At 41.6% G+C, this 27,788-nt stretch overlaps 1 protein-coding gene across 1 annotated transcript; it reads right to left on the bottom strand.

The window, feature by feature from the left end:
- Positions 1-130: 130 nt before the first annotated feature.
- On the bottom strand, positions 131-27,176 carry LOC117048194 (vitellogenin-2-like). The gene is made up of 31 exons (XM_033151688.1): positions 27,121-27,176; positions 26,877-26,897; positions 25,799-25,950; positions 24,176-24,427; positions 22,246-22,407; positions 21,978-22,126; positions 20,836-20,986; positions 20,573-20,730; positions 20,048-20,213; positions 18,639-18,764; positions 18,082-18,300; positions 17,535-17,752; positions 16,405-16,502; positions 15,447-15,568; positions 13,876-13,977; positions 12,093-12,212; positions 11,830-12,001; positions 10,897-10,990; positions 10,093-10,278; positions 9,377-9,509; positions 8,850-9,078; positions 7,575-7,783; positions 6,737-6,949; positions 5,873-6,015; positions 5,464-5,602; positions 3,802-3,922; positions 3,346-3,532; positions 2,625-2,722; positions 1,993-2,087; positions 1,739-1,898; positions 131-471 (listed from the first exon to the last, which is right to left on the bottom strand). The coding sequence occupies exons 1-31, from the start codon at positions 27,158-27,160 to the stop codon at positions 431-433; spliced, it is 4,476 nt and encodes a 1,491-aa protein (XP_033007579.1). The 5' UTR covers positions 27,161-27,176; the 3' UTR covers positions 131-430.
- Positions 27,177-27,788: the final 612 nt, after the last annotated feature.

Raw genomic sequence — 27,788 nt, 5'->3', positions numbered from 1 at the left:
GCCTGGCTGCTTATTTCTGGTATCGGTTGCAAAAGCCAATACTGAGGGTGTGTTTTGTGAATGGGTGTCGTGGAATCTGGACTCGATGCAACATGGTATTTCATAAGACACAGAACAAGTGCAGCTGTGCTCTTGGAATCATGATGTTTTATTAAATGACTTAACACAAATAGATTTTTTTGAAAATTATTCTTGAAAATTACTGATAGTATTATGGTAGAAATGCATTGTTCTTCAAAGGAGAAAGTGATGCTGCTTTTCCTGTCTGAAATAATTCCATTGCTCTGTCCATTAAATATATTGGCCTTGGAATGGAAACCATTTGAAGCTTTCATCTTCTGCTAGATAACATCAAGCTGTGCATTGCAGGTATTCACAGGAACATGCTGCCTGAATCTCAGTTACAATTTTGATATCCTTGAACTTCTGGTCAATACCTATTTGCTCTTCCCCGTGGAATGGTAGCAGATTCTGGAACAAAAATGGGATGTGATACAGTTTTGCTATTTGAAACTTTTCCTGTTAATTTAATTTCACCATGTGACTGTTTAAAGAGACTATGCATTTAGAAGTCTACTTATTGAGCAGAGAAACTGATAAAGATTTATCTCAAAGATTTATCACTGGATTGACAACAAACTGGAGTACAATGGACATAGCTTGCAGCCAAAGTAATGAACGATAAATTTCTGGGCAGGATTTCAAGAGCAAAGTAACTTCAGTGAGACTTCACTTGATCAACTCCAGTGGATTGCATTCTTTATGTAATACGCAGCTCTCTGTTTGAATATGCTTTGGTGTGAGAGGGTGGTTTTTATTTATTTATTTCAGCTTTCAAACCCACTACTCTCTCTCTCACACACAGGCTTATCAAATAAGGTAGTCAAACTAAAGCCCAAGCATACTGTATCTTAAAGGCGACATATTCTGGGTAATATTGATGGATACTATTTCTCCCTCCCTCCCCATGAAATAAGGATTAAAATACTGCTTTGCATACTTATGCTATGTCAAGATGTCATATTCAGCTGCAAGTTGCTTTCTCATATCTTGAAACATTTGTATGTGAATATTTAGGCAAGCTACACTGAGGAAATACATGGAGTTCAAACTATATCTAAATTATAGCCTGGACTATTTTCAGAAACCTGATTTTTGTTAAAGATTCCAAACTGCAACTGGAAATTTCGCATTACAGAATAAATTATGAAAACATGGCAAATTGATAACTTGCCTGTGTGGGTGGGTTATTCTGTTTTGTTTGTGTAAAATGTGTTACACCCAGACATGAAGATAGAATAGGGAAAGGTGTCTGCTTAAATTGAGCAGGGATTATGAGCTATACTAGAGAGTGGGACTCAACCAATGTTCTGCAATGGGAAGCCCAACTGCCTGGCTACATCAATGCAATGCATGAGAGAAAGCCATAATGTGTGAGGTATACAATTGTGTTTTAGAAGACACATACTTCCCAGAGCTGAAGGTTGTTCATATTTTTCTGCTGCTACTATATATCTTTAAAAGCACATGTTGACTTTGGTGATTAGTAAAGTGGTCATCCTGAGTTCCTAAAAAATTTGTGAAGGGGTGGATGGAACCATGAATTAGTTACAGTCATGGAAATTTCTGGTTCTCTTTTTGTGTGGTCCCCCCCCCCCAATTCAGTTAAGAGGTTGGGAAGAAGAAGATGTGTGCATCAATGCCCAGATATTCACATATTAATAGATAATTGTCTAACCTTTGGTACAGGATTCTGATGGAAGAATCCAAGACTGAGCAAAGCTCACAGCATTTTTGGCTTCATTTCCACTGGGCATCTTATATTCCTGTTCGTATTCAGCATCGTATCTTCCACACATTCCACAGGTTTTCCCAGTCATTGAAAAAGGTACTTGAATCTGCACAGGGACGTGGTAAAAGTCAATGCACTTCTGGCTGCATATGTGTTTGTAAAAATCCGAGACATTGGTAGGATAGCAAATAAAAGTTTACCATAAGCATGCGTCCATCATAGAAGAGATTTTCAATGCCAACTTCTGGAGCTTTTAATGATAAGCCATTCTTCTCATGAGTGATAAGGATATCACCTGTAACCAGAAAACAGAATTACTTCCCCCTAAAAATTCTGGTGTAACATCTCACTGCAAATTGTCACCATTACTGATTTCTCTCTGTTTCAGTTAAAGCATCAGATATGTGGAGCTGAAATCTTGCTGCTGCTTATGTGAAAGCTGCCCAGCAAGTAAAAATTACTCTATACTGTGTTTGCAATATAAAAGGTTACCGGAATAAATAAAATATTTGAATAATGTTTAGGCCTAATTCCATGATCAGGTATATACCAGACCATAGATATTGGAGATCAACACCTGCCAAAATAGGGGCCCAGTCTGGCTCCTTGAGAGAAACCATCTGCTCTCCTCCAAGTTGCCAATGGGAAGAAGGACAGATGAAAAATTTGTGCCGGATTGTGTGGGCATGTGACATTTTAGCTGTGGTAGTGGTAAAGCCCTAGTACATGACTCTAAGGTCATCCTTTCAGTTGCTAACCACTGGCATACATAAGCCCCTTTACAATTTGCGTGAGTCAGACAATTCAGGAGAAGTCAGAAAAGATATGCTACCTTTGGAATTGAAAGTGAATGGGAGATTCTCTGGTGGAATTTCAGTACCGTTAATCCTCAGCTTTTCAAGTCCATTTGAAGAATACATGTCAACCTCCCTTCAAACAGAAAAATCTGGTTTAATTAAGGCAATGATACATTTAAGTCATACATACCAAGTGCATACCTTGTTTGACAACTTGTTCACATTGGACCAATGAACATTCTACCTTGTTATCAATCACTGGTGGTTAAGAATATTTTGTATGAGAAATGCAGATATTTGTTGGGGAAAGTGTGTCAATCTAGTGTGATTACCAGTATAACTAGTCTTTCTACCAGTCATATTACCAATATTCATTAACTATTTGGCTTCTCATATTTTGATCAGGTTGACTTATATAGGGCTGCCATACGTCCGGAAAATCCTGGACATCGCCAGGATTTTGATCCCTAAATTGGTGTCTGGGTGGAATTTGTTATGTCCATTCTAAATGTCCATTTAGACGTATGGCAACCCATGTCATAAATGGATCTTCTTGCCTATTTTCTTAAAAGTAGCTGAAAAACTTATGTTTTCCTGGTGGTTTTGCAAAAACAACAACAACAACAACAACAACAACAACAAGCTAAACAACCTTTCCCCCTAAAATGAATGAATGAATGAAAAGGTAAACAACTTTTTTGTCCAGATTTTCACTTTCTGAAATATGGCAACCCTAACTTACAATGCTTTACTTACAGATTGGCAAAGTCGATACGGGCCATTATCAGATCAGTTGACTGTTCTGCTTTCTTTGTCCTCACCAGGAATTTCAGTTCCGGCCTACAGTCTTGGACCAAGACATGGTAGCAGTCTGCAGGCATTATATATCTAAAGCTAACATTGTTGAAAGTTGTGATAGTATCTTGTGATACTGAACAACGACCTAAAAAGCAAACACTATCAGTAAGCATCTTCAAATGGTTAGAAATAATATTCTGATAAGAGAGATTCTTCTGGCATATTTTATTATTGAATTTTCAACCCAGAAAGCGATTCAGTAACTGGCATGGAGTTTGGAAGGTGTGCAGAGGACCAACTGAGATCTCTCAACCGCCTGATAAGATGCTTCCAGGATTTGTGGTTTGTAGCCCTGGTGTAAACCAACTTTTGCTGGAATCAGGAGAGCAAAACGCCGCTGGCTAACCTACTAACCTTTCAGATTTTCAATAAATGAGATGAAACTCCAGGCATGGGGCTGCATTGCTAAATCTTCTGCATGTTGGGCTACAGGGAGTGGCAGTGGTAGCCAGATGTTTGTGTCATAAAGTGTGACCTAAAAATAAGGTAAGATGTATACATAATGTCAGTGCTATTTTTCTAGAAAAAGAGATGCCGGAACTCACCACCAACACCTCCCTTGTTGCTTTATAATGGCAATGGCGCCAACCTGAGAAGTGCCGGAACTCAGTTCCGCTGATTTCTGGCTGAAAGAAAGGCCCTGCATAATATTTCTATTGCAAGGGGAAGCAACACAGGTGGTAGAAATGGTTAGAAAGTCTTACTGGAAAGATGTTAACCAAAGCAATTGCACTCCATTAATGGGCCGTGTCTGTTCCAGGTTTGAGAGACCTCTGGGCTAACTGCCCTCTGGAAAGTCCTCTCCTGTGCTAGTGCTTCATGGTGGCTCTATCTGATGACAGGGGTCGGCGGCAGCACTCTGAGCAGTGCAAGGTAGTTGGATCCAGCCACCTTTTAAATTTCCCAGAATGCCACAGCACTCCAGGGCATGGTGAGAAAGTTAAATAGCAGCTAGATCCAGCTGCCTGGTGGTTGTTAGAGTGCCCTGTGGAAATGGGTTTTGTTTTTTAAGGGCTCCAGGGCAGATGTCCATGGTGGGTTGTGTCAGTGTGTTTGGTCCCCAGCAGCTGCCCAAGAACACCAGGCACTAAGACCAGGTACAGCAATGGGGAATGTTTCACTTGTTAAATTTCTGCATCCCAAAGGCACTGTTAGAGAAGCTAGGGCTGAACAAAAATGACATTTGGTTGGTGAACGATGATACTTTTCACCCTGCCTGGAGATGCCAGGGATTGAAATTGGGGCCTTCTGAATGCAAAGCTGATGCTCCACCATCAAGACATGGCCATTTCCCAGTAGAAACTGGTTAACGAAAGCCACCTCTCCCCCCCCTCTTTTTTTGCTTGGTTTTGGCTCAGGCCTAGTGTCAAGCATATAGCCCAATCCTATGCATGCTGACCCAGAAGTAAGTCTTACTAGGTTCAAGGGGACTTTCTCCCAAGTAAGCAAGTATGGGATTTTAGCCTTCATCTGTATTTGCTTTCCTCTTTTCATTTGCTTAGTTCTTGACAAAGCCTTACACGCTCTTTGGAAAATGGAACAGATTAACGGAAAATAAACACATTTGCTTCATTTGCACAGCCTTATCGCAGTAGTTCTTTCTTTCCTATGGTACAATACGAGTGGTTGGCACATGCAGCCTTCTTTCCATCTGCAGCAGCCCTTGCAGTTTTGTGAAGGAATTTATCTTGAGAGTAGCATGATTCCATGACTCTCTCTGTGGGAAGCTTGGTTTTATTTGCTGATCTGTCATTTATTAATTGGAGCGAAATAAATGACTATTTAAACAATTGTTTTAAGGTGGTGGGATTCAGAATGGCAAAGATTTGCCAGGAACAACAAAACAAAAGCCACCCCTCACCTCCTGCCCTGGCCATTGTGAGCCCACAGGGTTCCGGGTGCCGTGGCAGTTCCACGGCAGATCTTCTCTCCCCGCTTCCCATCCCCACACGTACACTTTGGATTGCTGCGCTAAGATTATTAAGGAATGTGAAAACCCCAAAGCAAATAATTTACATTATGTAGCTTCAGAACAAGAGCACAGCTTCTCGGAGATGTGAGAGCCACGACTACAGAAGTCTGCTGTGAAGGGTTCTTCTGTTCTCTTTGGGACAATCCAAGCCTACAGGCCATATCAGGAACAAATGTGGATAGCCTAAAGGGAAAAGGGGTGCAAGGATTTAATCCATATTTGGTAGAATGCCTTAAAATTCTGTCCGTTTCAGACTAGAAACAACCTTGTGCATCTTCACTGGAAGGAGAAGAGGAAGAGTACTAATGTTTTTAATCCAACTCATTTTACTTGGGAAAGAAACACACACATAATGGCATCCCTTGCTGGTAGTTCTCTGCAGATGTAGCTCAGCTCGGTTTCCACATATAAATTTAAACATATATTTGAAGTTCTGAATTACTTAATTCTCACCCACTTGCAGCAGCTTCTAGTCTTGGAGGAACTCTGAGCCAGTCCACCTTGATTTGCATAGCTGGATAACCAGCAAACCATCCATATTCAACCTTCGTTGCAATATTGTAGTCTCGACAATCCCTGCCCCATTTTAGATAACCCTGAGAAGAAATAGGTGGCGGATGTTATGCCTCTGATATAAAAATTAAAGCAGCTACATCGCTGCAGTTACTACACTGATTTTTCAGATCACTGCACTCTTCTATTTCCTTAACCATTAATGGGAAATGCAGCTCTAGGTTACAGTCTCTCTCCCCCCCCCCCTTTAAAGCATCTTAACCAAATACCATAATGGCCTCTGAAGGTCAAGTAGCACTTTCCATCCATTGCAGCCCAAGGCAACTGAGATGACATTTCTGCCACCATTTGCAATTAATCTTTTCAGGCAGAACTTCCAAACATCTGCCTGAAATAAAAACGACCAGCGAAATGGTAACCCAAAAAAAGTGAAATAAACTTCTTACTTGCTTTGACTCCTTTATACCTGTGGCAGCCCTGTTTAGGGAAGTTTTTAATGTTTGATCTTTTATCGCTTTATTATTATTATTATTCTGCTGGGAGCTGCCCAGAGTGGCTGGGGAAACCCAGTCAGATGGATGGGGTATAAATTATAAATTACTACTACTACTACTACTACACCCCATGGCCCTGACTTTGCCACCACCTCTCCCCAGCCCTGTCTACATAAGCAGCAGATACACTGGTGCCAGGGGTAAGGTGGTTCTGCAGCTCAGCCCCACTACTACTGATAAATATTATAATTGTTGCTGAATTACTTGGTTGGGGAAATACAGTGTTTTTGGTCATATAGTTGTTTCTTACCTCAGCCTTCTGAGGATCAAGAATGGAAATACCAGCACAGAGCTTGGGTCTTTTGGATTCTTTTAAGTCTGACACAAAGACTTGTACTGTAGGCCTGGAAGTGTGTAGCTCATTGTGGAGCTCAAGGTGAAATATGGTGATCTTCTTCTCATTCTGGATAGCACGGAGATCAGCAACCAGCACCGATGATTTATTGTGTCTCAAGAATTTGGGCTAAAGTCAGAAGTAAATGGGGGGGGGCGCTTACTTCAGAAACGTTACCACAAACATTATCACACCGTTCAAGCAAAACTGAATAGTGCACTGGAATTTAAATACATCTTCCTGGTATAATATGCTGTTTTACAAAACATTTCCAATGAAATTCTATTGTGTGAGATCAGATATTTAATGAGGTTATATCATTTATAAGGTCCTAATTTTATCATCACAAGGGCTGAAAAAACAAATCAGTATTAAGTAGTAGGCTGGATATTAGTTAATAAGCCAAAACCATTTTGAAATAGGTTCATAATCTATGAAAGCTTTAGTACACAAACTACTAAGTGTATTTTAATAATGCAGCAATTTTACCTTTCATATATATGAACTATATAGCCTAACTACAGCTGAGCAGACTACAGGGTAGGTGCTGAAAAAGTTTCCCCATTCATTGTGATAGCCCATTTTCACATGCAAGTTATGAATATGTATGAGTGGCCCAGCAATTAGTTGTAAGACTGGGTGCTTTCCCTCTGAGAGTTGCTATGAAAGATGTCTCACCCACCCCGCTCTTTTCCATTCATTCCCTCTCTCCTCCACACGCCTTTGTTTCATTTGCATTTCAAGCCATACAAACCAGTTCGGTTCCTTTACTCTTCTTGGTTTTAGCGGCCTCTTTCTTCACTTCAGTCTTCCACTTCTTCCTCTTAGCCCTTTGGTCTTCATAAGAAGAGGATTCATTATCTTCATTATCTTCATCTTCCTCGGTGTGCCTCAGGTGGATTGTGTTTGAATGCGATTTAGAGTCTGCTTGAACCTCCAGCTGTATTTTGGTTCTAGCCGCTTCTGTCGAAAACCCCATGCATGAGTTAGAACAATAACTCTAAACATTAGGAAGAACTTCCTGACAGTGAGAGCTGTTCGGCAGTGGAATTTGTTACCAAGGAGTGTGGTGGAGTCTCCTTCTTTGGAGGTCTTTAAGCAGAGGCTTGACAGCCATCTGTCAGGAATGCTTTGATGGTGTTTCCTGCTTGGCAGGGGGTTGGACTGGATGGCCCTTGTGGTCTCTTCCAACTCTATGAGTCTATGAAAGGTAGACAACGAGTTGTGGGGAGCAATAGGTAGGGTGTCAAGTGTTGACCTTAATGGCCCACAACTGTGCAGGGTGCGGATGGGGGGCTGCTGCCCTCCAGAGATTCCAGGCCTTGCTTCTCCTCCTAACATGCAGCTGCTGCTTGTTCCTCCCTCCAGACATGCAAAAATGACCAGAGTCAAGAGATCCTCCCCTTCTTCTGAATGACTGTGTGTACTGGGCCCAGAGAAGGAGGGCAAACAAATGGATAGCAGTGGTGGAGATGGGTCCATTTGTGGAAGGAAGGACCAACTGAGAGCATCTTGCTCAAGGGCTCTTCAAAGCCTGGAGTTGACACTAGTGAGCATTGTGGGTGTAGATTACTGTTACTGAACCTATTGACCTACCGCATGGAAACTGCAATGAAACCTTTCTCCAGACACATTTGCCTGGAAATATTTCCCGTTGATTCATAGGGTGCACACTGCCAAAACAGATCAATGCTGGCAAGATTCCCCCCTTTTAATGGGGCTTCTTATTCACTTTTAAGATGACAGCTAATTCCTCAGCATTTTATTCTTCAATGATAAGGAGAAACTGCATTTATGAAAGTATTTTTCTAATCAAATGTTTGACACTCTCCTTTTTGCAAAGAATTGACTGCCATGGGGTGATGGGATGGGGCTTGTGCCGGGTAGTGTATGGAGGGAGGCCCCTAAGAAAGGCAAAGTATTATGGTTTAGAAATTGTTTACAATTCAGTATAAGGGTTGAGAACCACAAAATTAGTGTGCGTATTCAAGTTTGATTAGTAATGATAAATTTCTAATAAAAACTGTACCTGGTTTCACAGCTAGTTTGACTTCACATTGCCCAAAAAACCTGTGTAGGTATGCATCTTTGAAGAACACAGTGCTGCACTCTTTCATGGTGAGACATGTTTGATACCCTAAGCTGGATAGTTTGATATAAGAGCTGGGCGAACACAATGCGCTTCTTTGACTGTGGTGAAACTCTTCTTTCAAGCCATAAGTAAATGCCCGTGATGCAATATCAAACATACTTCTTTGCTACATTAAAAAGAACAACAACCAATAAAATATTGGACAGGAAAATAAGTAGTAAATAAATTCAGAGGCAATTCCCACCCCCCACCCCCTTATATGAAACTGGATATGGATAGGCTACAATTGTGAATTACTGGAATGGTATATATATTTACTTAACAATATTTCAGAGGATAAACAAATATTTTGATTCTTTAATTGGGCATATTGGATAAGTATGGAAATTTAGAAATGAACTGGAATCAGCAGCAGAACCTGAACCATCTGCTGTGTGTATATTTACAATGTACTATCCCATTACCCTTTTGCTCCTAACTTTTGATGATCCAAAGCATTGTTCCAGAATATCAAATCCAATCATGTCTGGTGGAACCGGGGTCATCAAAGACGAATTTGGTTCATCCACATTCCTTGACACAGCATAACATTTAGTCCTGAAAGCACAGGTGTAAAACACTTGATATGTAAGTGAAATAAACCAAATATACACAATATAAGGTCACTGTAATTTTCAGTCCAGTCATTCTCATGTTTGTCGTGACTTGAATGAATGACAGAGGTGATACTGAGAACAACTGAGACACACATGAGGCATGCGATTCAGGAATCTGCGGGTGGAGGGAGTTGGCCAACCTTTCCAAAGCACACCCCAGACATCGTGGTGTCGCACATCCTTTGTTGCTCTTGGGATTCCAGTGTAGTGAGAATTGCATTTTGATCCGTAGTAGCCACTTTAGTGTCTATTGAGGCTGACCCTGAAGTCCTTACTTAGGCAAAATTCTCATCTACTTTATTGCCTTGGTAAGGACTGCAAGATCAGGGCCACCAAATAATAGAAATTGCCTGTAAAGGTAAATAGATGTTTAGAAACCACCGAGAACATGACAAATTAAAAAGAAAAAGCAACCCTGTATACTTCCAGAAGTATTACTGCATTTAGAAACCAACATATATTTATAATTCTTGCAACAGCACAATTCACTGCTATTTGCCACAATTAAGATATAGCTACTGTACCTCACACCCAGTAATTCTGTCTGCTTTTGGACTGGGGTCATTTCAAACTTAAATATTTCCTCTTTCATGTCGATCTTGGCATCAAGTTTAACCGGAATGCTTGCATGGAATTTAGCATGGAATTCAAGACCAGATTGGAAATGTGGTGTGTTGATTGCCATCACTCCTACCAAATGCGTTGATACACTGAAAAAAAGATGGAAATGCCAACTTAGATAATAATGTAAACTATTCCCTCGCACTTATAGTACACATATTTAGAATGTCATTTAATATGCAACATACAGAATGAGAATGTCAGTAAATATAACCACAAGGGACTATTAGTGATTCAAACATAGGAGCTGTGTCAACATTTTTGTTAGATCATGCAGATTATGAATTTTAGTGGTAGGGGATTTTCATTCTTGGTGGAGTTACAAATAAACTCAAATATTAAATAAACTTTTAAAGTCTTTTGTCACCTTTCCTTTGAATAGAAGCCAAACCTGGTTAAGCACTGTCTCTGTAATTTCTCACAGCCTGAGGTAATGGAAGCACAAAGCAATATTCTTCTTTGATAAAGGTATAGTGCTGTCCGCTACATCTACAATCTGACATTCCCAGGTACCAGGTGACCCCACCTGAAAAACTTGCAATAGTGTGACTCATATCTCCCATCTTTGGAACAGAAGACAGAAGGCCAATGCTAGTAAGTTGGGCACCACCAAACCCCAGTTTGGACTATGTAAACAATTCCTTCCTAATTTCGCCATTCAGCAGAAAATTAAGCAATCCTAATTTCCTATCAGCAATCATGCCTACCTTGAGTTAATGTCAGCACTAAGAAGCAGGCTGGCTTTAAGCAACTGCTCTGGTCCAGAGTCATTAGTCAATGAAGGAAATATCTTCCCATCGACTGCAGGAAGTAAAAAAAGAGTGATTAAATGTCAAAAGCATGAAGCAAAAAAGGAACTTAAGACATGGGTTTACTGTTATCAGATAGCATATTTTCATTTTCACAAATGTACAGTGGTACCTCCGTTTATGAACTTAATGCATTCCAGAAGTCCGTTCTTAAACTGAAACTGTTCTTAAACCGAGGCACACTTTCCCTAATGAGGCCTCCCACTGCTGGTGCCCTTCCACTGGTTCAGATTCCATTCTTAGACCAAGGTAAAGTTCTCAAACCGGGACATTACTTCTGGTTTTGCGGAGTTCGTAAACCAAATCGTGCTTAAACCGGACTGTTCTTAAACCGAGGTACCACTGTTAAGCAATTCACTAAGCTCTAGGGATGGGTGAATCTGTCAATATTGATTTTCCAGTATTGATTTTAATTTTCCAGCTATTAAGTTCAGCTCACTTTGTTTCTGCATCTATTTGCGTGTGTGTAATCACAAAAAGTTGTTGGCATTTTAGTGCACATTTCTCCGGGATGTGCATTTCTGCAAGCAATTTCTCACATATTTTGCTAACATAGCATTTTGCATGTTATTTTCATGAATATGTGCATTTTTAGGCACACTTTCCTCTAATATACACATCTGTGTACTCATTTTCTGGATGCGGAACTACAGTGCAAAATCAGGAGAAGTGCAATTTTTTTTTGAAGGATAGCTGTTTTTCACTTCACATACTGTTTCTGAGAGTGAAAATTAGATAGGTTCACATTAACGTGAGCTGAACTGAATCTCTCCACCGTCCCCAATGATCACTAACAAAGCTAAGGTGGTATGGGGCTGTACCAGTGTTCACCTTTTGCTGAAACATCTGCCACGCTGGCGCTATATAAGCCAAGTTCCAGTGGGAGGCCTACACAGGTAGGTACAATGTGTCGAAGTTCTCCTGCCAGTATGGGCTGGGTCCATCTGCCCGTTATGCCATTTTGGAACAGGGCGGTCAGCATCTCTGCTGGCTGGGTCACAAGCTAAGCAAAATTAAAAATGCAAGCGTGTTTAATCAGCAATCGGAGGTGGAGAATACTTCCATACCCTTCAGACTGACAAAAGTTGACGTACCTTTGTGGCCTTTTCAATGAGTTCTTTGTCAACAAGAACAAAGGCAATATCATGACTAAATAATTTCAGAGAGCTGAACAACCGAGGCTTTTCTGAAGGGAGTTCCTTCCATCCCTTTAGCTGGGAAGAGAGAAATGATTGGGTTTTTTTTTAGGTTGTTTATAGTCATGTCGGGTTTCACATAGTGTCAGTTTACCTTTAATTATTGCAGAAATTATATAGTTGATAATTGAAACATACTCCTTCGGTTTTCTTTGGACAAGGGGTGGACAGCTACAGAACTAGGGGCCTCTGGGCATCTCTGTATCTGGCCTTTGGGACTCTCTCCAGGCCATTACCCTTCTTTAAGCCATACCCCTCACTGCCCCTGCTCCACACCCTCCTTTATTTATTTTGCCTGGCAGGAATTTATCATTGAAATATAATAATGCCTTCTGTGAACCTGGATGCAACAATGTATTTATAGACAACTTCAACTTTAGGGTGACTGAACCAAACCACTCTGTGAAGCACCTGTCCCCCTCCATTAAACAGCTTGCCTAGCCACCTGCCACCCATGCTGCTAGCTCATCTCCCTGCCCGCTATCACACCAAAGTTGGCATAGTCTCCAATAGATGGTCGCACAAATCACAGCGTGACGACACCCTTGCATTTTATTTATATAGGAGGAGATCTACAGATTGCATGTGCATGCACATGGTTGTCATTGATTGATTAACTGACTCTCATTGTTAAGACCTACTGTCAACCCACCATAAGAAAGTCTGAAAATGTGTTGTTTGCAACTCCTCTAAAATGGGAGACTTGAATTGTACTCTTCACAGGGGGTATAGTTAAATGGTGGGATTCACTCCCAGAAGCGGTAGCGATGGCCATCTACTTGGATGGCTTTACAAGAAGATTAGACGAATTCACAGAGGATAAAGTTATCCATGGCTACTAGTCATGATGACTATGTTCTGTTTTCACTGGCTGAGGCAGTATGCCTCCATATATACCATTTGCTGGGGAGAATGCTGTGGGGAGCATGCTGTTGTACTCAGGTCCTGCTCACAAATTTGCCATAGGCATTTGGTTAGTCACTGTGATAACAGAATGCAGGACGAGGTGGACCTTTGGGCTGTCTCAGCAGTGCTATTTTTGTATTCCTATGCTAGCTAAACACCTATTATTTGCTACAAATGTTGTCTAAAACTTCTTGAAACAAACAATTGAAAAGGATGATGAATGGGACATTTCGGCAACAAATGGTGAGAACATGGGATAGCGGAGATCAAGCCAAGATACACATGGGATGGGGATGCAGTGTTTGGCTCTGGGAATAAGCTTTTGACTTCTCTTAGGAGGGTTCAGGCTAGATGGGGTATTGTTGTCCTTTCAGCTACTTATCAGGTTTGGCTGGAGGAAGAATGGTTTGTGGCAGCATCCAGAAACAGGTATCCGTGCTTGCAAAATGCAGCGGCTACTAGCCACAATGGCTATGTTCTATGGCCACTGTCAAAGGTAGTATGGCTCTGAATACCAGTTGCTGGGGAATTGCAAGTGGACAGGGTGCTGTTGTGCTCAGGTCCAGTTTACGGGTTTCCCACTGGCATCTGGATGATAACTGTGACAACAGGATGCTGGAATGGATGGACCATTGGCCTGATCCATCAGGGCAGTGGTAACCTCCTTCAGCGGGGATGAAGTTAGGCTAAAAAAGCAAATGAAGTGGCAGGCCACACTTCCAATTAAAAATGTACTGCGATTCAAACTAACAACAACAAAAAGGCACACGCATACCAGTTTCCCAAGCGCTCTAATTTTTTTGTACGTTGAAGACTCAGCAAATGGATTATCTTGTGTTCTGAAGATATCAGCGAGGCCTTCCAGGTCGAAACGAACCTATGTAAAGTAAATAAGCTTTATATGCGCAAAAATATAAAGCATAGAATCACTGAAGAACAGAAAACGAAGAAAGGTTGTTTAGTAAATCTTTGTAAAGAAAAGGCCTGGAGAAAACTAAACAGAGCAGAGAAGATATCGGAGGAATTCCATTGACCGTACGACTTCATCTCAGGTAACTTCTGTTCTTTTCAATACCTTCCCTACACTGAAGCTTTGTGCTGGTGATCGCTGACACAAGTTGAAATGACTATTTGGAATACAGTGGTACCTCGTGTTATGTACCACCCCCCTTACGAATGCTGTGGGTTACGTGCTCTGCTAACCTGGAAGTAGATGCCCCTTGTTGTGACCTTTGCCCCAGGATGTGAGCGGAAGTCGTGCTCCGGCGGCGTGGCAGCAGCAGGAGACGCCATTGGGGAAAGCGTGCCTCATGTTACGAGTGCTCACTGGTTATGAACGGACCTCTGGAATGGATTAAGTATGTAACACGAGGTACCACTGTAAGAGGAAGTCCAGATAGGAAGAACCTTCAAATAAGGGATGGAGGAAAAATTCGATTCAGTTCATATTTAAAGCTGAACCTATCAAATTTGCACTTTTCAAAACAAATGAGAACCGAAACACAGCTATCTTTGGAAATTCATGCAGACCTGAATTTTGCAGTGCAGTTTTTCAACCTAACAATGCTTACAAAAATGCTTATGTTAGCGGAAAGTATGAATAAAAATTGAGGTATCAGTGAACATAATAAAAAAATGCATTGTATATTGGGAAATCGCTCCAAAAATGTGTACACTGCACACAAAAAGCTGTTAGGAGAAATTAACACTAAAATGCTGGTGAATTTCCATGAGGTGTTTTTTTAATCATCATCATCATCATCATCATCATCATCATCATCTGCAAATTGCTGCTAAATGTGGAAAATTGAATTTAAGATTTTAAAAAATGAGATACTGAGAGAACTGGAATTGATAAATCTTTCCTTCCCTACTTCACACACAGTATTTTTCTCAACAGTGTTCCTTTGTTTATGATAAACTACCATTCTTGCCCCTGGCAAGCAACATGACAGGTTGTTAGGGACAGGAGGAATATAAGCATGCAATGGAAACAAAGCATATTTGGCCCTGAGCATTATAACTTAGATCGCTCCTGATGTAGCTGGACTACCATCACATCTGTAGCATACATTTAAAGTACCCTTACACCACTTTGGCAGTCATGGCTCCCCTCCCCATATCCTGGGAACTGTAGTTTGTTAAGGGTGCTGAGTGTGGTTGGAAAATCCCTTGGAGAGCTCCAATTCCCAGCACCATTAACAAAACTGAGGCTTTAATTTTAAGCTTCATGCCTTCAAAAAAATAATAATAATGTTGGATCTAATTCAAAAGCTAACATTTTCCTCTAAAATCATAGCTTTAGAAAAAGGAATTACACAACACTTTCCATTGTTATGTACTTACCTCTGCAATATCCATTGCTGAAGTGGCGTAGTAGCCTCTCATCTTTGCAAGGACTGATGGAAACAGTGTCTTCGGACTATTCATTAGGTAGACTCTTCCGATTGCGCCAGCTCTGTAATTTCCTATGATAGGAATTTTTAAAAATAAATAAAAACTGTTTGCTGCTCATTGTAGGATCTGTTCCACACAGACAATTAGATGCGATTCGATATACTCACTTGCAAATTACACAGCAAGCAGAATCATAGCGAGACAGACCATTGGTCCATTTAGCTCAGTACTGTCTACACTGATTGGCAGCAGCTCTCCAGAGTTTCAGGCAGGGGTCTTGTACGTATGTGCCTCATCCAAGGTGTGCAGTTGCCAGGCAGGGGTATAGGGAGCCAAGTGATCCCATATACATCTTGACTCCAAGTTGTTTAGGGCTTTAAATGTGAAGACGTTTTGCCTTGTCGCATCCCCAGTGGAGATCCTCACAAGGATGTGGTGAGCCCTTTTGAGGATACCCGCTGAATTTTGTGGTGTCTTAGCCCCCTTCTTGAAAATGTTGTGGGGGTTCTGCCCTCATGGCCCCACATAGATAGCACCCCTGGTGTGGGGAGATATATTATGGAAGGGTTTTGCAGGTAAAGATAAAGAGTTTGTGCTGGATTTGATGATGGGAAGGGAACCTGCCTGAGGAACAAGCGCTGGTGTGAAGTCAAAAGATCTCTCACCACTTCACTATCTAAATTCACCAACATTGACATGGGAACTTGTCACATGAGTCTCCCTTCATCATAAGTTCCTTGTTTAGTATATTACCAAACCACAGCATGGGATGATGCCGCCACAATCTTTTGCAATATAAAGATGGAGCAGCAATTTTTTTTTTTTATTTTTTTTTTTGCAGGACAAGAAATCCAGCTTAAAAAGAGAAAAGAAAAAAGAAATCCTGCAGCCAAACCAATTTACTTACGGTAGAAGCCATCGATATGGATGACGCTGCTGTAGCGAATGCTCAACTTCTCTAGCCGGGGAGAGAGCAGCATGATGGCAACTCTGCAAGCTGCAGACCTAAGGGACAGCAGTGGAACTGTTGATCCTATCATGATCCTATTTAAGCAGTGCTTTTTTCTTTTAAAAAAAATGTTTAGGGGTACTCTCATTTTCCTACTCATATTGAAATACTGCCCCTCAATGAAGCCAAACTTAGATTCACAAAATGTTCATGGGTATGCGTACCCCTGCATCCCCTCCCAGAAAAAAGCACTGTATTTAAGACACGGCAATAGACTTAGCAACTTTCAGGAAGATGTTTACTTATTATGGAGAGGGGAATCAAAACCTTCCACATTGTTGTTTTTTGTTTGTTTTTAAAGACCCTAGTGGAGTTTAAAGGTCCTCCCAGCCACATGGGGCCTGCTCAGGGGCGGACCTTGGTCATATGCTGCAAGCCACATGACACCCTCCCCCCAGACCTTGTGGCTCTGGCCTAAGCCAGGCTTTGAGAAGGACGTTTGAGGTTCTGGCAGGGTCCTAGAACACTCTCACCTCTTTCCCAAAGCCCAGTAAGTGCTTGCCCGGCTTTGGGAAGGAGGTAGGAGGGCTCTGGGGCCCTGTCTGAGCCCTCATGCCTCCTTCCTGAAACTGGGCATGTGCTCACCGGACTTTGAGAAGGTGACTTTCTTGGCTACGTGTCCGGTGCAACTCCCTGGCCTGCTTTTGGGTGAGCAGAGGCTGTGCAGGTGGGAAATCACTTCAGGATCCAACCACATAGGGTGAGCTGACTGTGTCAGTTAAGGATGTAGAACCTTATTTATGTTGAAGGCTGCTTTCCCCTGGGGGGGGGGGTAACATTTGGGGGGGTTGCATGCTGGTGGTGGGACCAGAGTTTTTTTTAAAAAAAGTGAATGGCCACCAATTGTCTCTCTGCAACCTGATTTCTTTCTCTCTCTCTTTCTGAAAGACATTTCCCTTCCAAACAACCAGAGGTGTGAACCAATTGGTTGCACAGAGCTTTTGCAACCAGGCCAATGGAGCTGCAGTAACTCTTGATGCTGTGCTGGTTTACTAAGCTCCCTTGTTTGTAGTTCTCCTTCTACTTACAGGTCATAGAGCTGTGGAATCTTGCCCGTGGCCAACACCTTCATGTGCGAATAGGCAAAGCTGGCAACCTGCAGATTTCTCTCCCTTTGCACGACATTGGCCAAAGCTGTCACCAGAGGGACAGAAGGTTTGGTTTCAAAGAAAACAACGCAGGCCACCATCCGGACTTTAGAAGGGAGAGAGTGGTTTGCAAAGATCTGAAAGAGAATTTCCCGCACCTGCAGAGAAAAGGGACAATGCCACAAGTTAAACGATAACTGCACTTCCTGCTTGCAGCCATGTTGCCTTTCTGCGAGAATGTGTAGGAAAGGGTCTCTCAGAAGGCCACGTAACCATCCCAGTGAACGCCTCTCATGTGCCTTTGGGAGGATCCTTTGCTTAGCAAATACCACTTTCAGCAAAATAATTTGCACTGCACGGCATCCATTTCCTGATAACCCAGGTTGGGTGCCCTACATTAATGTGCATGCTTCCTGGCCCCTATCTTAGATTACACCTGACATTTGCTCTGGGCCCCATTTATTTGGTTAAGAATGACTTTGCTTACTTCTGGGGCTTGCTTCCTTGCTATTTTCCTCAAGGCTAGTACTGCCTCGGTCTGGACATTCTCTGGCAAAGCATGAGCAGTAGATGAAAACCCTGGCAAGAACTTCTTGATGTAATTGATGCTGCCTGGTTCTCCTGCGTTGCCCATGGCCTTCAAGACCAGCACCATGTCTTCCTCGTGTCCTTCGCTGACTGCACCAGCTGCAAGATCATGGAGAGGCTGGAAACAGAACAAGGGTCTCGTGTTATTCGTTCAGTTGCTGATCTTTCCCAGGAAGCTCAGGGATGATATTTGCCTATGTGGAATGCAAAATAACTGGCAGTTCACCCACACAAACCTCACTACTTGAATCCCTATTAGAATATATATATATATTTTTAAACACATTTTCTCTCAGAACGCACATGTGCATTTGTAGATGAGAGCTGCTTTGGGACATTTAGGATGTGCGAAAGTCAGGGAATATCTGAATCCCAATCAAATTCCCACAACCCAAGGCACCAATCTGCTGGCAGGTTTTTGCACACTTTAAGGAAATGTGAGCACTGCTTTGTTACCTGAAGAATTTCAGCAGGGCAGGGGCGGAAGTCAGCGCAGTGCCTGTTTACCATGGCACCGTATCCTAAGTCAACAACGATGCGAAGCGCTGAGGATTTCTGAACTCCAGGACAGGTAATCAGGTCCTGCAGAAGCCAAAACAAAGTTGATGTAATGTGGATATTTGCTAGAACCATTGGTTTGTTTGAAATATATCTGACCTACTTTTCCCAGAGCTCAAGGAGGCTTACAAAAATTATTACATTGATAACTCCGGTATAGGGAAGTACAGCTTGAAACCAAAAATAATGACACACTATAAAGATTTTTCAGCCCTTCCTAAAATTTTCTTAGACCCCCAAATCACCTGAAGCACCACCTTCTTCCCTAGTTCTAAGTAATTCTGCAGCCCTCAGAAGCTTAGATAGTGGTGACCTATGGTAGCTCCTGTGTTTTGAAATTCTCTCCCCATAGAGGTGCAACCAGCAAATGTTTTCGGCAAATGCTGAAGACACACCTTCTTTACTCTGGCCATTGACACCTGAGATGTGTTTTCAGAGCCACCCTATTTCTTCCAAATGCATTTTTTTTTGTAATTGTAAGCTTTTAAAATAATTTTTAATTTAGTTTTTTTAATTGTTGTAACTTCGACTGAAGGATGAAGGACAGGTAATGATGATGATGATAAAACCAACCATCTTGCTATCTATAAGCCGTACTACACAGATGGGCCTTGTGCGATAGTTTAAATCTGAAGTTCCGGGCCCATTACATATTTGTTCCTGAGAATGTCAAAAGCATGCCCTAGTCTGACACCCAACAAAAACATATATTGCTTCGACGCTGTCCGTTTCAGCACCACTTTACTTCTTCTGCTTGCCCTCACTGATTTGCTCTCGTTTCCCTATGCAACCTGAAGCAAGATCACATGGGGCGTAATAACCAAATATGTCACACCACTATGATGACATCATAGACTCCATAAACAAAATCATCTGGGTCATCGCCACTACTAATTGTATCAAATGGTAGTGTCAGCAAATAAGGACAGCAAGTGCAAAAAAAAGCTAGAAAATGATACTGTGAAGAAACACTAGCCACATGGGAACAAAAGGATTACACATGGCATTGAAACAAGGTCATTATTTCCAGTAATTTATTCAGGGCTGCTGAGCATATTAATTCTGAGGTAAATCTCAATATCTGTGGCTCAAGATTATTCAAATGCTTTAACCACCTCGAAAAAGTGGAGAGATTACAAAAAAACATACTTTTAAAAACTGATTGCATATCATTTATTCAAAAGAAAATGAAGCTTTGTACTCTTGTGATCTTTTTCACTGGTGACAGAAGAAAAACAGAGACTAAAACGCTGCTCTGAAGCTTCCTACCGCTTAGGGAAGTGGGTAACATTAAACAGTATACTTACTGCTGCTGCTTTTAAGGTAAGGCTACTGGTTTTTGTTAAATGGAAGGCCAAAGTAAGAGTGACAGCAGACTCCAAGGAATTGAGAGACTCTTCATGAATTCTTTGCTTCAGAAATGTAAATGTATTGGTGGTTCCTGCTACAGCAACTGCGCTCAATAGCCAGCGCCTGTAAAGCGAGGTGAGAGATCATCATCATCATCTTCTGTTTCCCCTGACTGGTAGGACCAGCATAATCACCTGGCATCCTTGGACAACTTCCAGTGCCCCAGCGGAGCCCACCTTTGATGGCTGCCTTGGTCCCCTCTTTTTTCAGCACTCTGCTGACTAGTATAAGCCACCATTTGAGTTGCTTAAAATTGCACAGAGCACCCATGATGACCTCCAACCACCCATTCGAGTCAAGTAAGAACTGCCAGTGCACAGAGGAAGGGGCCCACCAGAGGGCACTACACTGAGGCCCCACTCACACATAGAGCTGGCCGTGCCAACTAAAAACATGGGTTGCACATTAACAGCATCAAATACCTGTATTGCTGTCTATCTGCAAATTGTTTCCAGAGAGATTCAAGAACTTCAGGGGTGGCTGCTCGGGAAAGTTCAATAAGTTCCAAGAACTTGGCTGGCGTTTCTGTATGGAGTTGTAGCTGGCTCTCCTGAATTAGCCACTCCAGCATTTCCACCATCTATAAGGTAAATAGAGGGTGAAAGGAACTGGTTATATTCCCTCCTTGACTATTTAAATTCATTTTCTAGGCCTTCCGTTCATTTTCTGTTGCGAAACATCTCACCCGTGGCTCAGGGTTATCAGTCTTTATTAGGTGCAGAGCCATCTGGGGAAGGTCTTCTGGAAACTGATAATGAATATTTCCATAGTTTTGCAGCAAAATCCCTGGCATTTTGTCTTGGTTGGTTGTCGTTTCGATCAAAGTCAAGTTTTGTCTGGATGGGGTAAGAAATAAATGCATGTATTAATGCTGAGAAGAAGGATTAAGGTTGAAGTCTATAGATTCTGACAAAAAGGAAATGCCTTCACTTTGACTGAGAGAAACCTATGTTCAGCATTACCATGTTGCCCAGTCTGAGGGCTCAAAGCATTGGTCAGTTTAGGATTCTACAACTTGTACATGCAGCTCAATGGTAGATCTCATGCTTCACATGAAGAAAGTCCTGGGTTCAATCCCTGGCTTCTCCAGGTAGGACCCTATAGGAGCTGCTTCAAGGCAGCATTCTTCATCCAGCATCGCATCAACAGTGATTATATATATTTCTGCCCTTCATCAGAAGATCTCAGGGTGGTTCACAAAATAAAATACAAGGTGAAACACAAGTAAATTAACCAAAACAGCAAAACAATAACCCCTCTTTTCCACAGAAACAATTAAAATGCTATAAATATTAATCAGCCCAAGGCCTGGTTGAAGAGGCACCTAAAAATATATACTGATGGTCCCTGGGGTGAGCAGGCCACAAATGGGGAGCCACTGCAGAAAAGGCCTGTTCTCATTCTGTCACTCTCCGGACCTTGCATGGAGGAGCCATATACAGAAGGGATTGAGGAACACAGAGTCTGGGATGGTTTATAGAGAGATAGAGGCAGTCCTTGGTAGTTCTCTCGCTTCAAGAGAAAATCAGCTAACTATTTGGAGAGCTGCCATATCTTTAATGTTGTCATCACTTGTTGACCACAGAATGAAGTGATATTTTCATGTGATGCTGCAGCCATCACAATCAAACACTCCAAACACTTGCATCTCCCCTGACGATCACCTTAGACACAACGCTTTTGAAGGTTTTCCCATACTCAGCTGCCAGTCAGCAAGCACAGCCTAATCATGTGACAATAGAGTGGTGTGCATGCATGTGCAAACCAATCCACAATTCTGGTGACATGCTGTCCCTTGCTCTGATTGTACCACCGTGTCAGACATACCTTGTGTCCATAACAGCAGTACTACCAACTTCATTGAATGGGGAGATAGTGTACACCTGCCGGGAGTCAACGTGTGTGATCAGGGCTCCGGTATCCATGTATTTTAGTCGGTAGTTGAAGGCCACAGCCCCTCTTGTGTTTGTGATGTTCTAAAAAGTACAAATAAACTGCTTATATCAAGTTCTTTTAAAATTAACTTGGTTTATACTATTTGAAGCAACCTCCGTTGTGAATATTTACATCAATGGCTGCTGTTAAGGCTCCTTACCAAAGGACATGTAGGACAAGGCCGGACATAGGCCATTCCAATGTTCTTCATTACTTTGTTTGTGCAGTTGTTGAGGTCTTTGGTTCGGGAAATGGTGCTTTCGTTTTTGGCCTTGTCCTCCTGGACAATGTACTTGGTGAGGCAAGTGCCTCCAACTCCATCCTGCAAAGAGCAATGGACAACAATGAAATCACAGAATCTTAGGTCCTAGGAAGACTGGAAAGTCTCATGCACCATAGCAATGCAGTGCCCTACATAACCGTGTCCCTCACTTCCTATTAACCCACACAATTCAGGTTACAGTTTGTTAAAAGGAAAAATCAGGAATGAACAAGGCACACTAAGTATATCAGAGTAAAGTGAGTAAAGTCATTTGTTTTCAGGATGGAAATAGGTAAGCATGGACAATTCAGGGCAATAGATATTTAGACAGGCTGTGTGGGAAGGAATTTATTTCATTTCTGATGTTCTTCTTCACCCGTGGTTCTCTTGAAGTACCAGAGATGGGTGCAACTTGGGAAAAGTGATATTGATCCCAATCTGGAGAAAGCAATCATTTGAAATCAATTTATCTGCAATGAAATCATTGTGGAGAAGGCATAATTTATGTGAGAAACCTATGTTGAATTCTCCCCCATCGCCAGATGTAGCTTACTAGGAAGGTTTTGCTTTCATCTTCAAGGTCTGAAAGTTCATTGGTCAATGTGAAAGCCACTCATCATATGTGATCACTACATATATGTTTATTTCACTGCTTCTATATAGCTGGAAACCTGAGGTGTGTTGTGGCTTCTTGATCAATATTTGCATGTGATGCAATAATCTCACATCACAAGCTACACAGATGTTTTGCACTACTTAGACAATGAAGTTCTTTAATTTAGAAAATGTGTGGAGTAGTACATTACTTTTGGCAGTCTCTAATTTAGTTGGCATGTCAGATTGTAATAGAGATGGTTAAGGACATTGTCTGGGACAGTCTTCCCTAACCTGGTGCCCTATGGATATTTTGGACTACAACTCCCATCATCCCTGATCACTGGCCATGTTGGTTGCAGCTAACAGCAGTTCTCCAAAACATCTGAACTATACCAGATAAAGGAAGGCTGGCCTAGGAAGTTTGGCAGGACGTCCTTTACATCTCTTCCAACTCTATAGTTCTGCATGCAAATTCATGTTCATCACTAGATCATTGTTGTTGTTTAGTCGTTTAGTCGTGTCTGACTCTTCGTGACCCCATGGACCAGAGCACACCAGGCACTCCTGTCTTCCACTGCCTCCTGCAGTTTGGTCAAACTCATGTTGGTAGCTTCGAGAACACTGTCCAAACATCTCGTCCTCTGCCGTCCCCTTCTCCTTGTGCCCTCAATCTTTCCCAACATCAGGGTCTTTTCCAGGGAGTCTTCTCTTCTCATGAGGTGGCCAAAGTATTGGAGCCTCAGCTTCAGGATCTGTCCTTCCAGTGAGCACTCAGGGCTGATTTCCTTCAGAATGGATAGGTTAGGTTTGATCTTCTTGCAGTCCATGGGACTCTCAAGAGTCTGCTCCAGCACCATAATTCAAAAGCATCAATTCTTCGGCGATCAGCCTTCTTTATGGTCCAGCTCTCTCTAGATCATTACTGCATCACATTTAATGTATGAATAAGCCACAATAAATCAAACAGGACAGAAAGAGCTTTTGCAGCACCGCTCATAATTTTGGACACAATGCTCATAATGGAGTTAGTTCACTTCTGTTCAGATGCAAGTCATTAATTGCTAAGTAATCAAGTGATTAGAAACCAATTAAGTGGTTCACAGGAACATGCCCTGGGGGACACTTTCAGAAAGTGCCCGTGTAAAAACAACAACACATGATTCTAATACTCTAATGCTTGTTCTTAAAATGAGTCATTTTAGAATCTGAAAAGACCAATAAAATGCCATACCTCCTGCAACTCGTACACACTCTCCGTCTCATTTACAGATATCTGCAGCAAGTTCAGGATGCCTCTTATTATATTTATGCACTCAACTGAGACATTTTTAAGGGCATAAATATTTCCAATGCAACCCCTTCTGTATTCAAACTTAAATGGTTCAGGAAAACATAGATCCAGCTTCTGAGTGAGTATGGGTGTTTTGAGGGTTGGATCTCTGGGCCATTTTCCATTGTATTCTTCCACTTGTGGAGAAAGGACCTAAGAGCAAAAGCACCAGATGAGTGAAGATTTGAACCAAATTAAAATATTCACATGCAAGCAACAGAAGAGTCATATATGGAGGAGAGAAAGATTTACCTAAATTTGAATGTGGTACCAAAACTGAGAACATGTATCTCCTGAGTGAGCCCTTACTCCCAATAACTATGGAAAACATGCCTGAGTAACCTTATTTCTTCCTTCTAGCTTGGACCAGAATAGTATGCTGAGTAGGGTTCATCATGACCTTAGCATTGTTCCTTGTGTTATGACACAATGCTGGAAATTGTTGTATGCTGGCAAACACTTCATTGTGCTCTGGTACAAGAGTCCTCCATTTTGGTTAACTTTGCAACTTATTCTCTTCTGCTGCCTTTCACACACCTTTACCTGTTTCTGGTTGCTCATTCCACCCCCTCTCTTAATGGAGGCTTACTTTCACAAGCTTCGTTCAACTTTACAAGGCCTATCAGAATGACAAACAGCTACTGCATTTCTAAAGCATTTGATGAGGTTACTGTTATGTCCACTTTTTTCTCCTTTTATCAGTTTCCCAGATGTACAACTCACTTGTCCATCCCAGTATTAAAAAATGTGTTAAGCTACCAAACTTTTGTATTTCTGTTCAAGTTTGCCCATTTAATTCTTTAGGAGTTGCCGGCATTGGTAGGCTGGTCCACATCTTCTTCACTAGCTCAGTAGAAATCTCCTAGAAGATCCCATATAACTACACTGATGCTTATGTCTTTCTGAGCTATTCCGAATAAACGGGCATCACTAATCTAGCCATGTGTTGTTTTTGTGCGAGTTGTAATAAGCCATTCCCCTTCAGTTCCTTCATGGATGAAAATGTATTGATAACACCTGTATATTTTTGCTGAAAGAGTTAACCAAAAAGTATTGGGTGATATCTAATGTTAGTCATCTTCAGAGCGGAACCACTGAAATCAATAGCCTTAAGTCTTAAGTGTTGATATCACCTTGCATACCAATACACATAACAGAACATCGATGGCATTTTTGTTCTAAAGAAAAGAGCTTTGGGTGGAGGCCCTTCAACCTGTTTCCGCCTGCCTCTCATGAGATTCTAGGCACTTGCTTCCATGCTTAACCTGCCCACCCCTTCTCCACTTAAAATGGTCCCCTATCAAATCAGCTATCTAAAAAACCAGTCTCTCCTGTATTGGTCTCTACGGCCACAGCATGCTCTGTAGCTCTCTGACGGTTTTACTTCACCCCTGAAAGCACACTCACCCCTGAAAGCACAGATGGATCCAGCCAACCAAAGCCACACGATTCCAGGTGAAGAAGTAAAGAAAGCTTGGCAGGTAAGTTTAGTCACTAAAATTAAAAATTGTTATCATAATCTACCTTAAGAATGTGATCTTCCTGGGACACTCTGCTGATCTTTACTTGGCAAGACAGTTTTAAGACAGATTTTTCTAAATCCCCATCTTCCAATCCAATCTGAATGAGTCCGGTATAGTTGTAAAGGTAGGATTTGAGATTGCTAAAACCGGGTTCTGTTAAAAAGGAGGGGGAGAGATAATTCTGAGTACTTGTAGCACACTACACAAATAAGAACACAACAGTAACAGTAATACCGTGTTTCTCCTAAAATAAGACACCGTCTTATATATTTTTTCGCTCAACAAAACACAGTATGGCTTATTTTCAGGGGATGTCTTATTTTAACCGTGTTGCATCGGTACGCTGCATAGCCACGCCTCTCCAGGCTGTTTTAATGGGAGGTACCACGTCACTATGGCTTATTTTCGGGGTATGGCTTATTTTTGGGGAACGGCTTATATTTCGCAAATGCATAGAAATCCTGCTATGGCTTATTTTATGGCTATGTCTTATTTTAGGAGAAACAGGGTAGCTGTGGTGCTTGGGAATTGAGCACATTCCCAAAGTACTATAAATTATACAAAATAAACTATGCAAAATACGTCAATGAATTATAATATTTCTAGTATATGTTAGGATGCTGAATTCAGCTTGAAACCAGCAGGTTAATTGTCTCTCAAAAGCAGGTTTACATGTAAATAACAATTTCTGTGATTCCTAAACATAGCTGAATGGAAAAAAAATTCCTTGCACAATTCAGTCCTGTACATGTTTGCCTGGAAGTATGTCCTACTGAGTTCAGTAGGCTTACTCACTAGTAACTAATAGGCTATACGGCTTGGACATACAGTATCTAAGAGCAGGCCTATAACTCATGCTGTGAATCTTGACCCTCCCAGAAATTTATCCTTCTTGCTCCCCCTCCATGCCACAAAAATGAAAACAGCCCTTACATGGTCCCTTGTGCTGTCTTGTGGCCTTTGAGGGGGGGGAATGGCAAAATGTAAAGTACTGTAACACCAATCCACAAAGAACCTCTCTACACTTTAGCCAATAACTACCAAAAAGATAGCATGTTAATAATGAGAACTTGTCTTACCGTTATCATTTTTCTGGCTCCCTGTGTGGGGAAGAAATACATTTGTAAATGGAAAGAATTGTAATTTAATATGATAGATAATCTATGATAGATAGATAGATAGATAGATAGATAGATAGATAGATAGATAGATATTTCACTTGGGATAGGGTGAGGTGAGATACCCCAAATAGACTTCCAATTCCACTTTGCCCCACTAGAGATCACCATCCCTACCTAGGGGCAGAGGGAGTAGGGAGCTTACCCACAAGAGTGATGAGCAGCACAAAAACGATCCCCCTCATGTTCAAGGTGAATGAAAATGTCAGGGAACAACACCAGCTTTTATACACAAAGAATGATTAACAGGCATTTGTTTCTGGGGGAGGAGTTATTGAGTTATCAACTTTGTTACTCAAGTTGCTCAAACATTCTGTTGGCAACCATATTGGCTTTTTTGCTTTATAAAGAGAACGAAAAATATTGATGCGCCCCCTCAAACTATTCACTGTTGCGATGCAAGCGCAGGGTGGAGGAGGGCAGGAAACAGTGGCAACTTCAACGAAATGGTGAAGTGCTGCTGCTCATGATCTGAGCCAGCCAGCAAGCCATGGTTCCTTTTGGCATACTAAAGGTTGTTCTCCCATACATTCCACCAGTAAGGCAGGGCAGATCTTTCAATTTTGGTGCTGTCGGTTTCTCGTTTTTTCCAACTTAAATTCAGTCCTCCACATTTCTGCAACATTTTCTATCTTCATGAAAAATCTGCATTTTTGTGCAAATTTCTCGTAGTAAACTTTTTTTGTACCCATTTATTGCAAGTGGATTCCTTTCAATATATATATCACTAATATATGGATTTTTATGCACACATTCCCCCAGTATACAAATTTTTGTACTCATTATTGGGTTGGTGAAGTGCAGTGCAAAATT

Source organism: Lacerta agilis, chromosome 6, assembly GCF_009819535.1.
Source record: "Lacerta agilis isolate rLacAgi1 chromosome 6, rLacAgi1.pri, whole genome shotgun sequence".
NCBI lineage: Eukaryota > Metazoa > Chordata > Lepidosauria > Squamata > Lacertidae > Lacerta > Lacerta agilis.
Note: the sequence above shows the minus strand (reverse complement) of the source record. Positions and strands in the feature narration are given on the sequence as shown.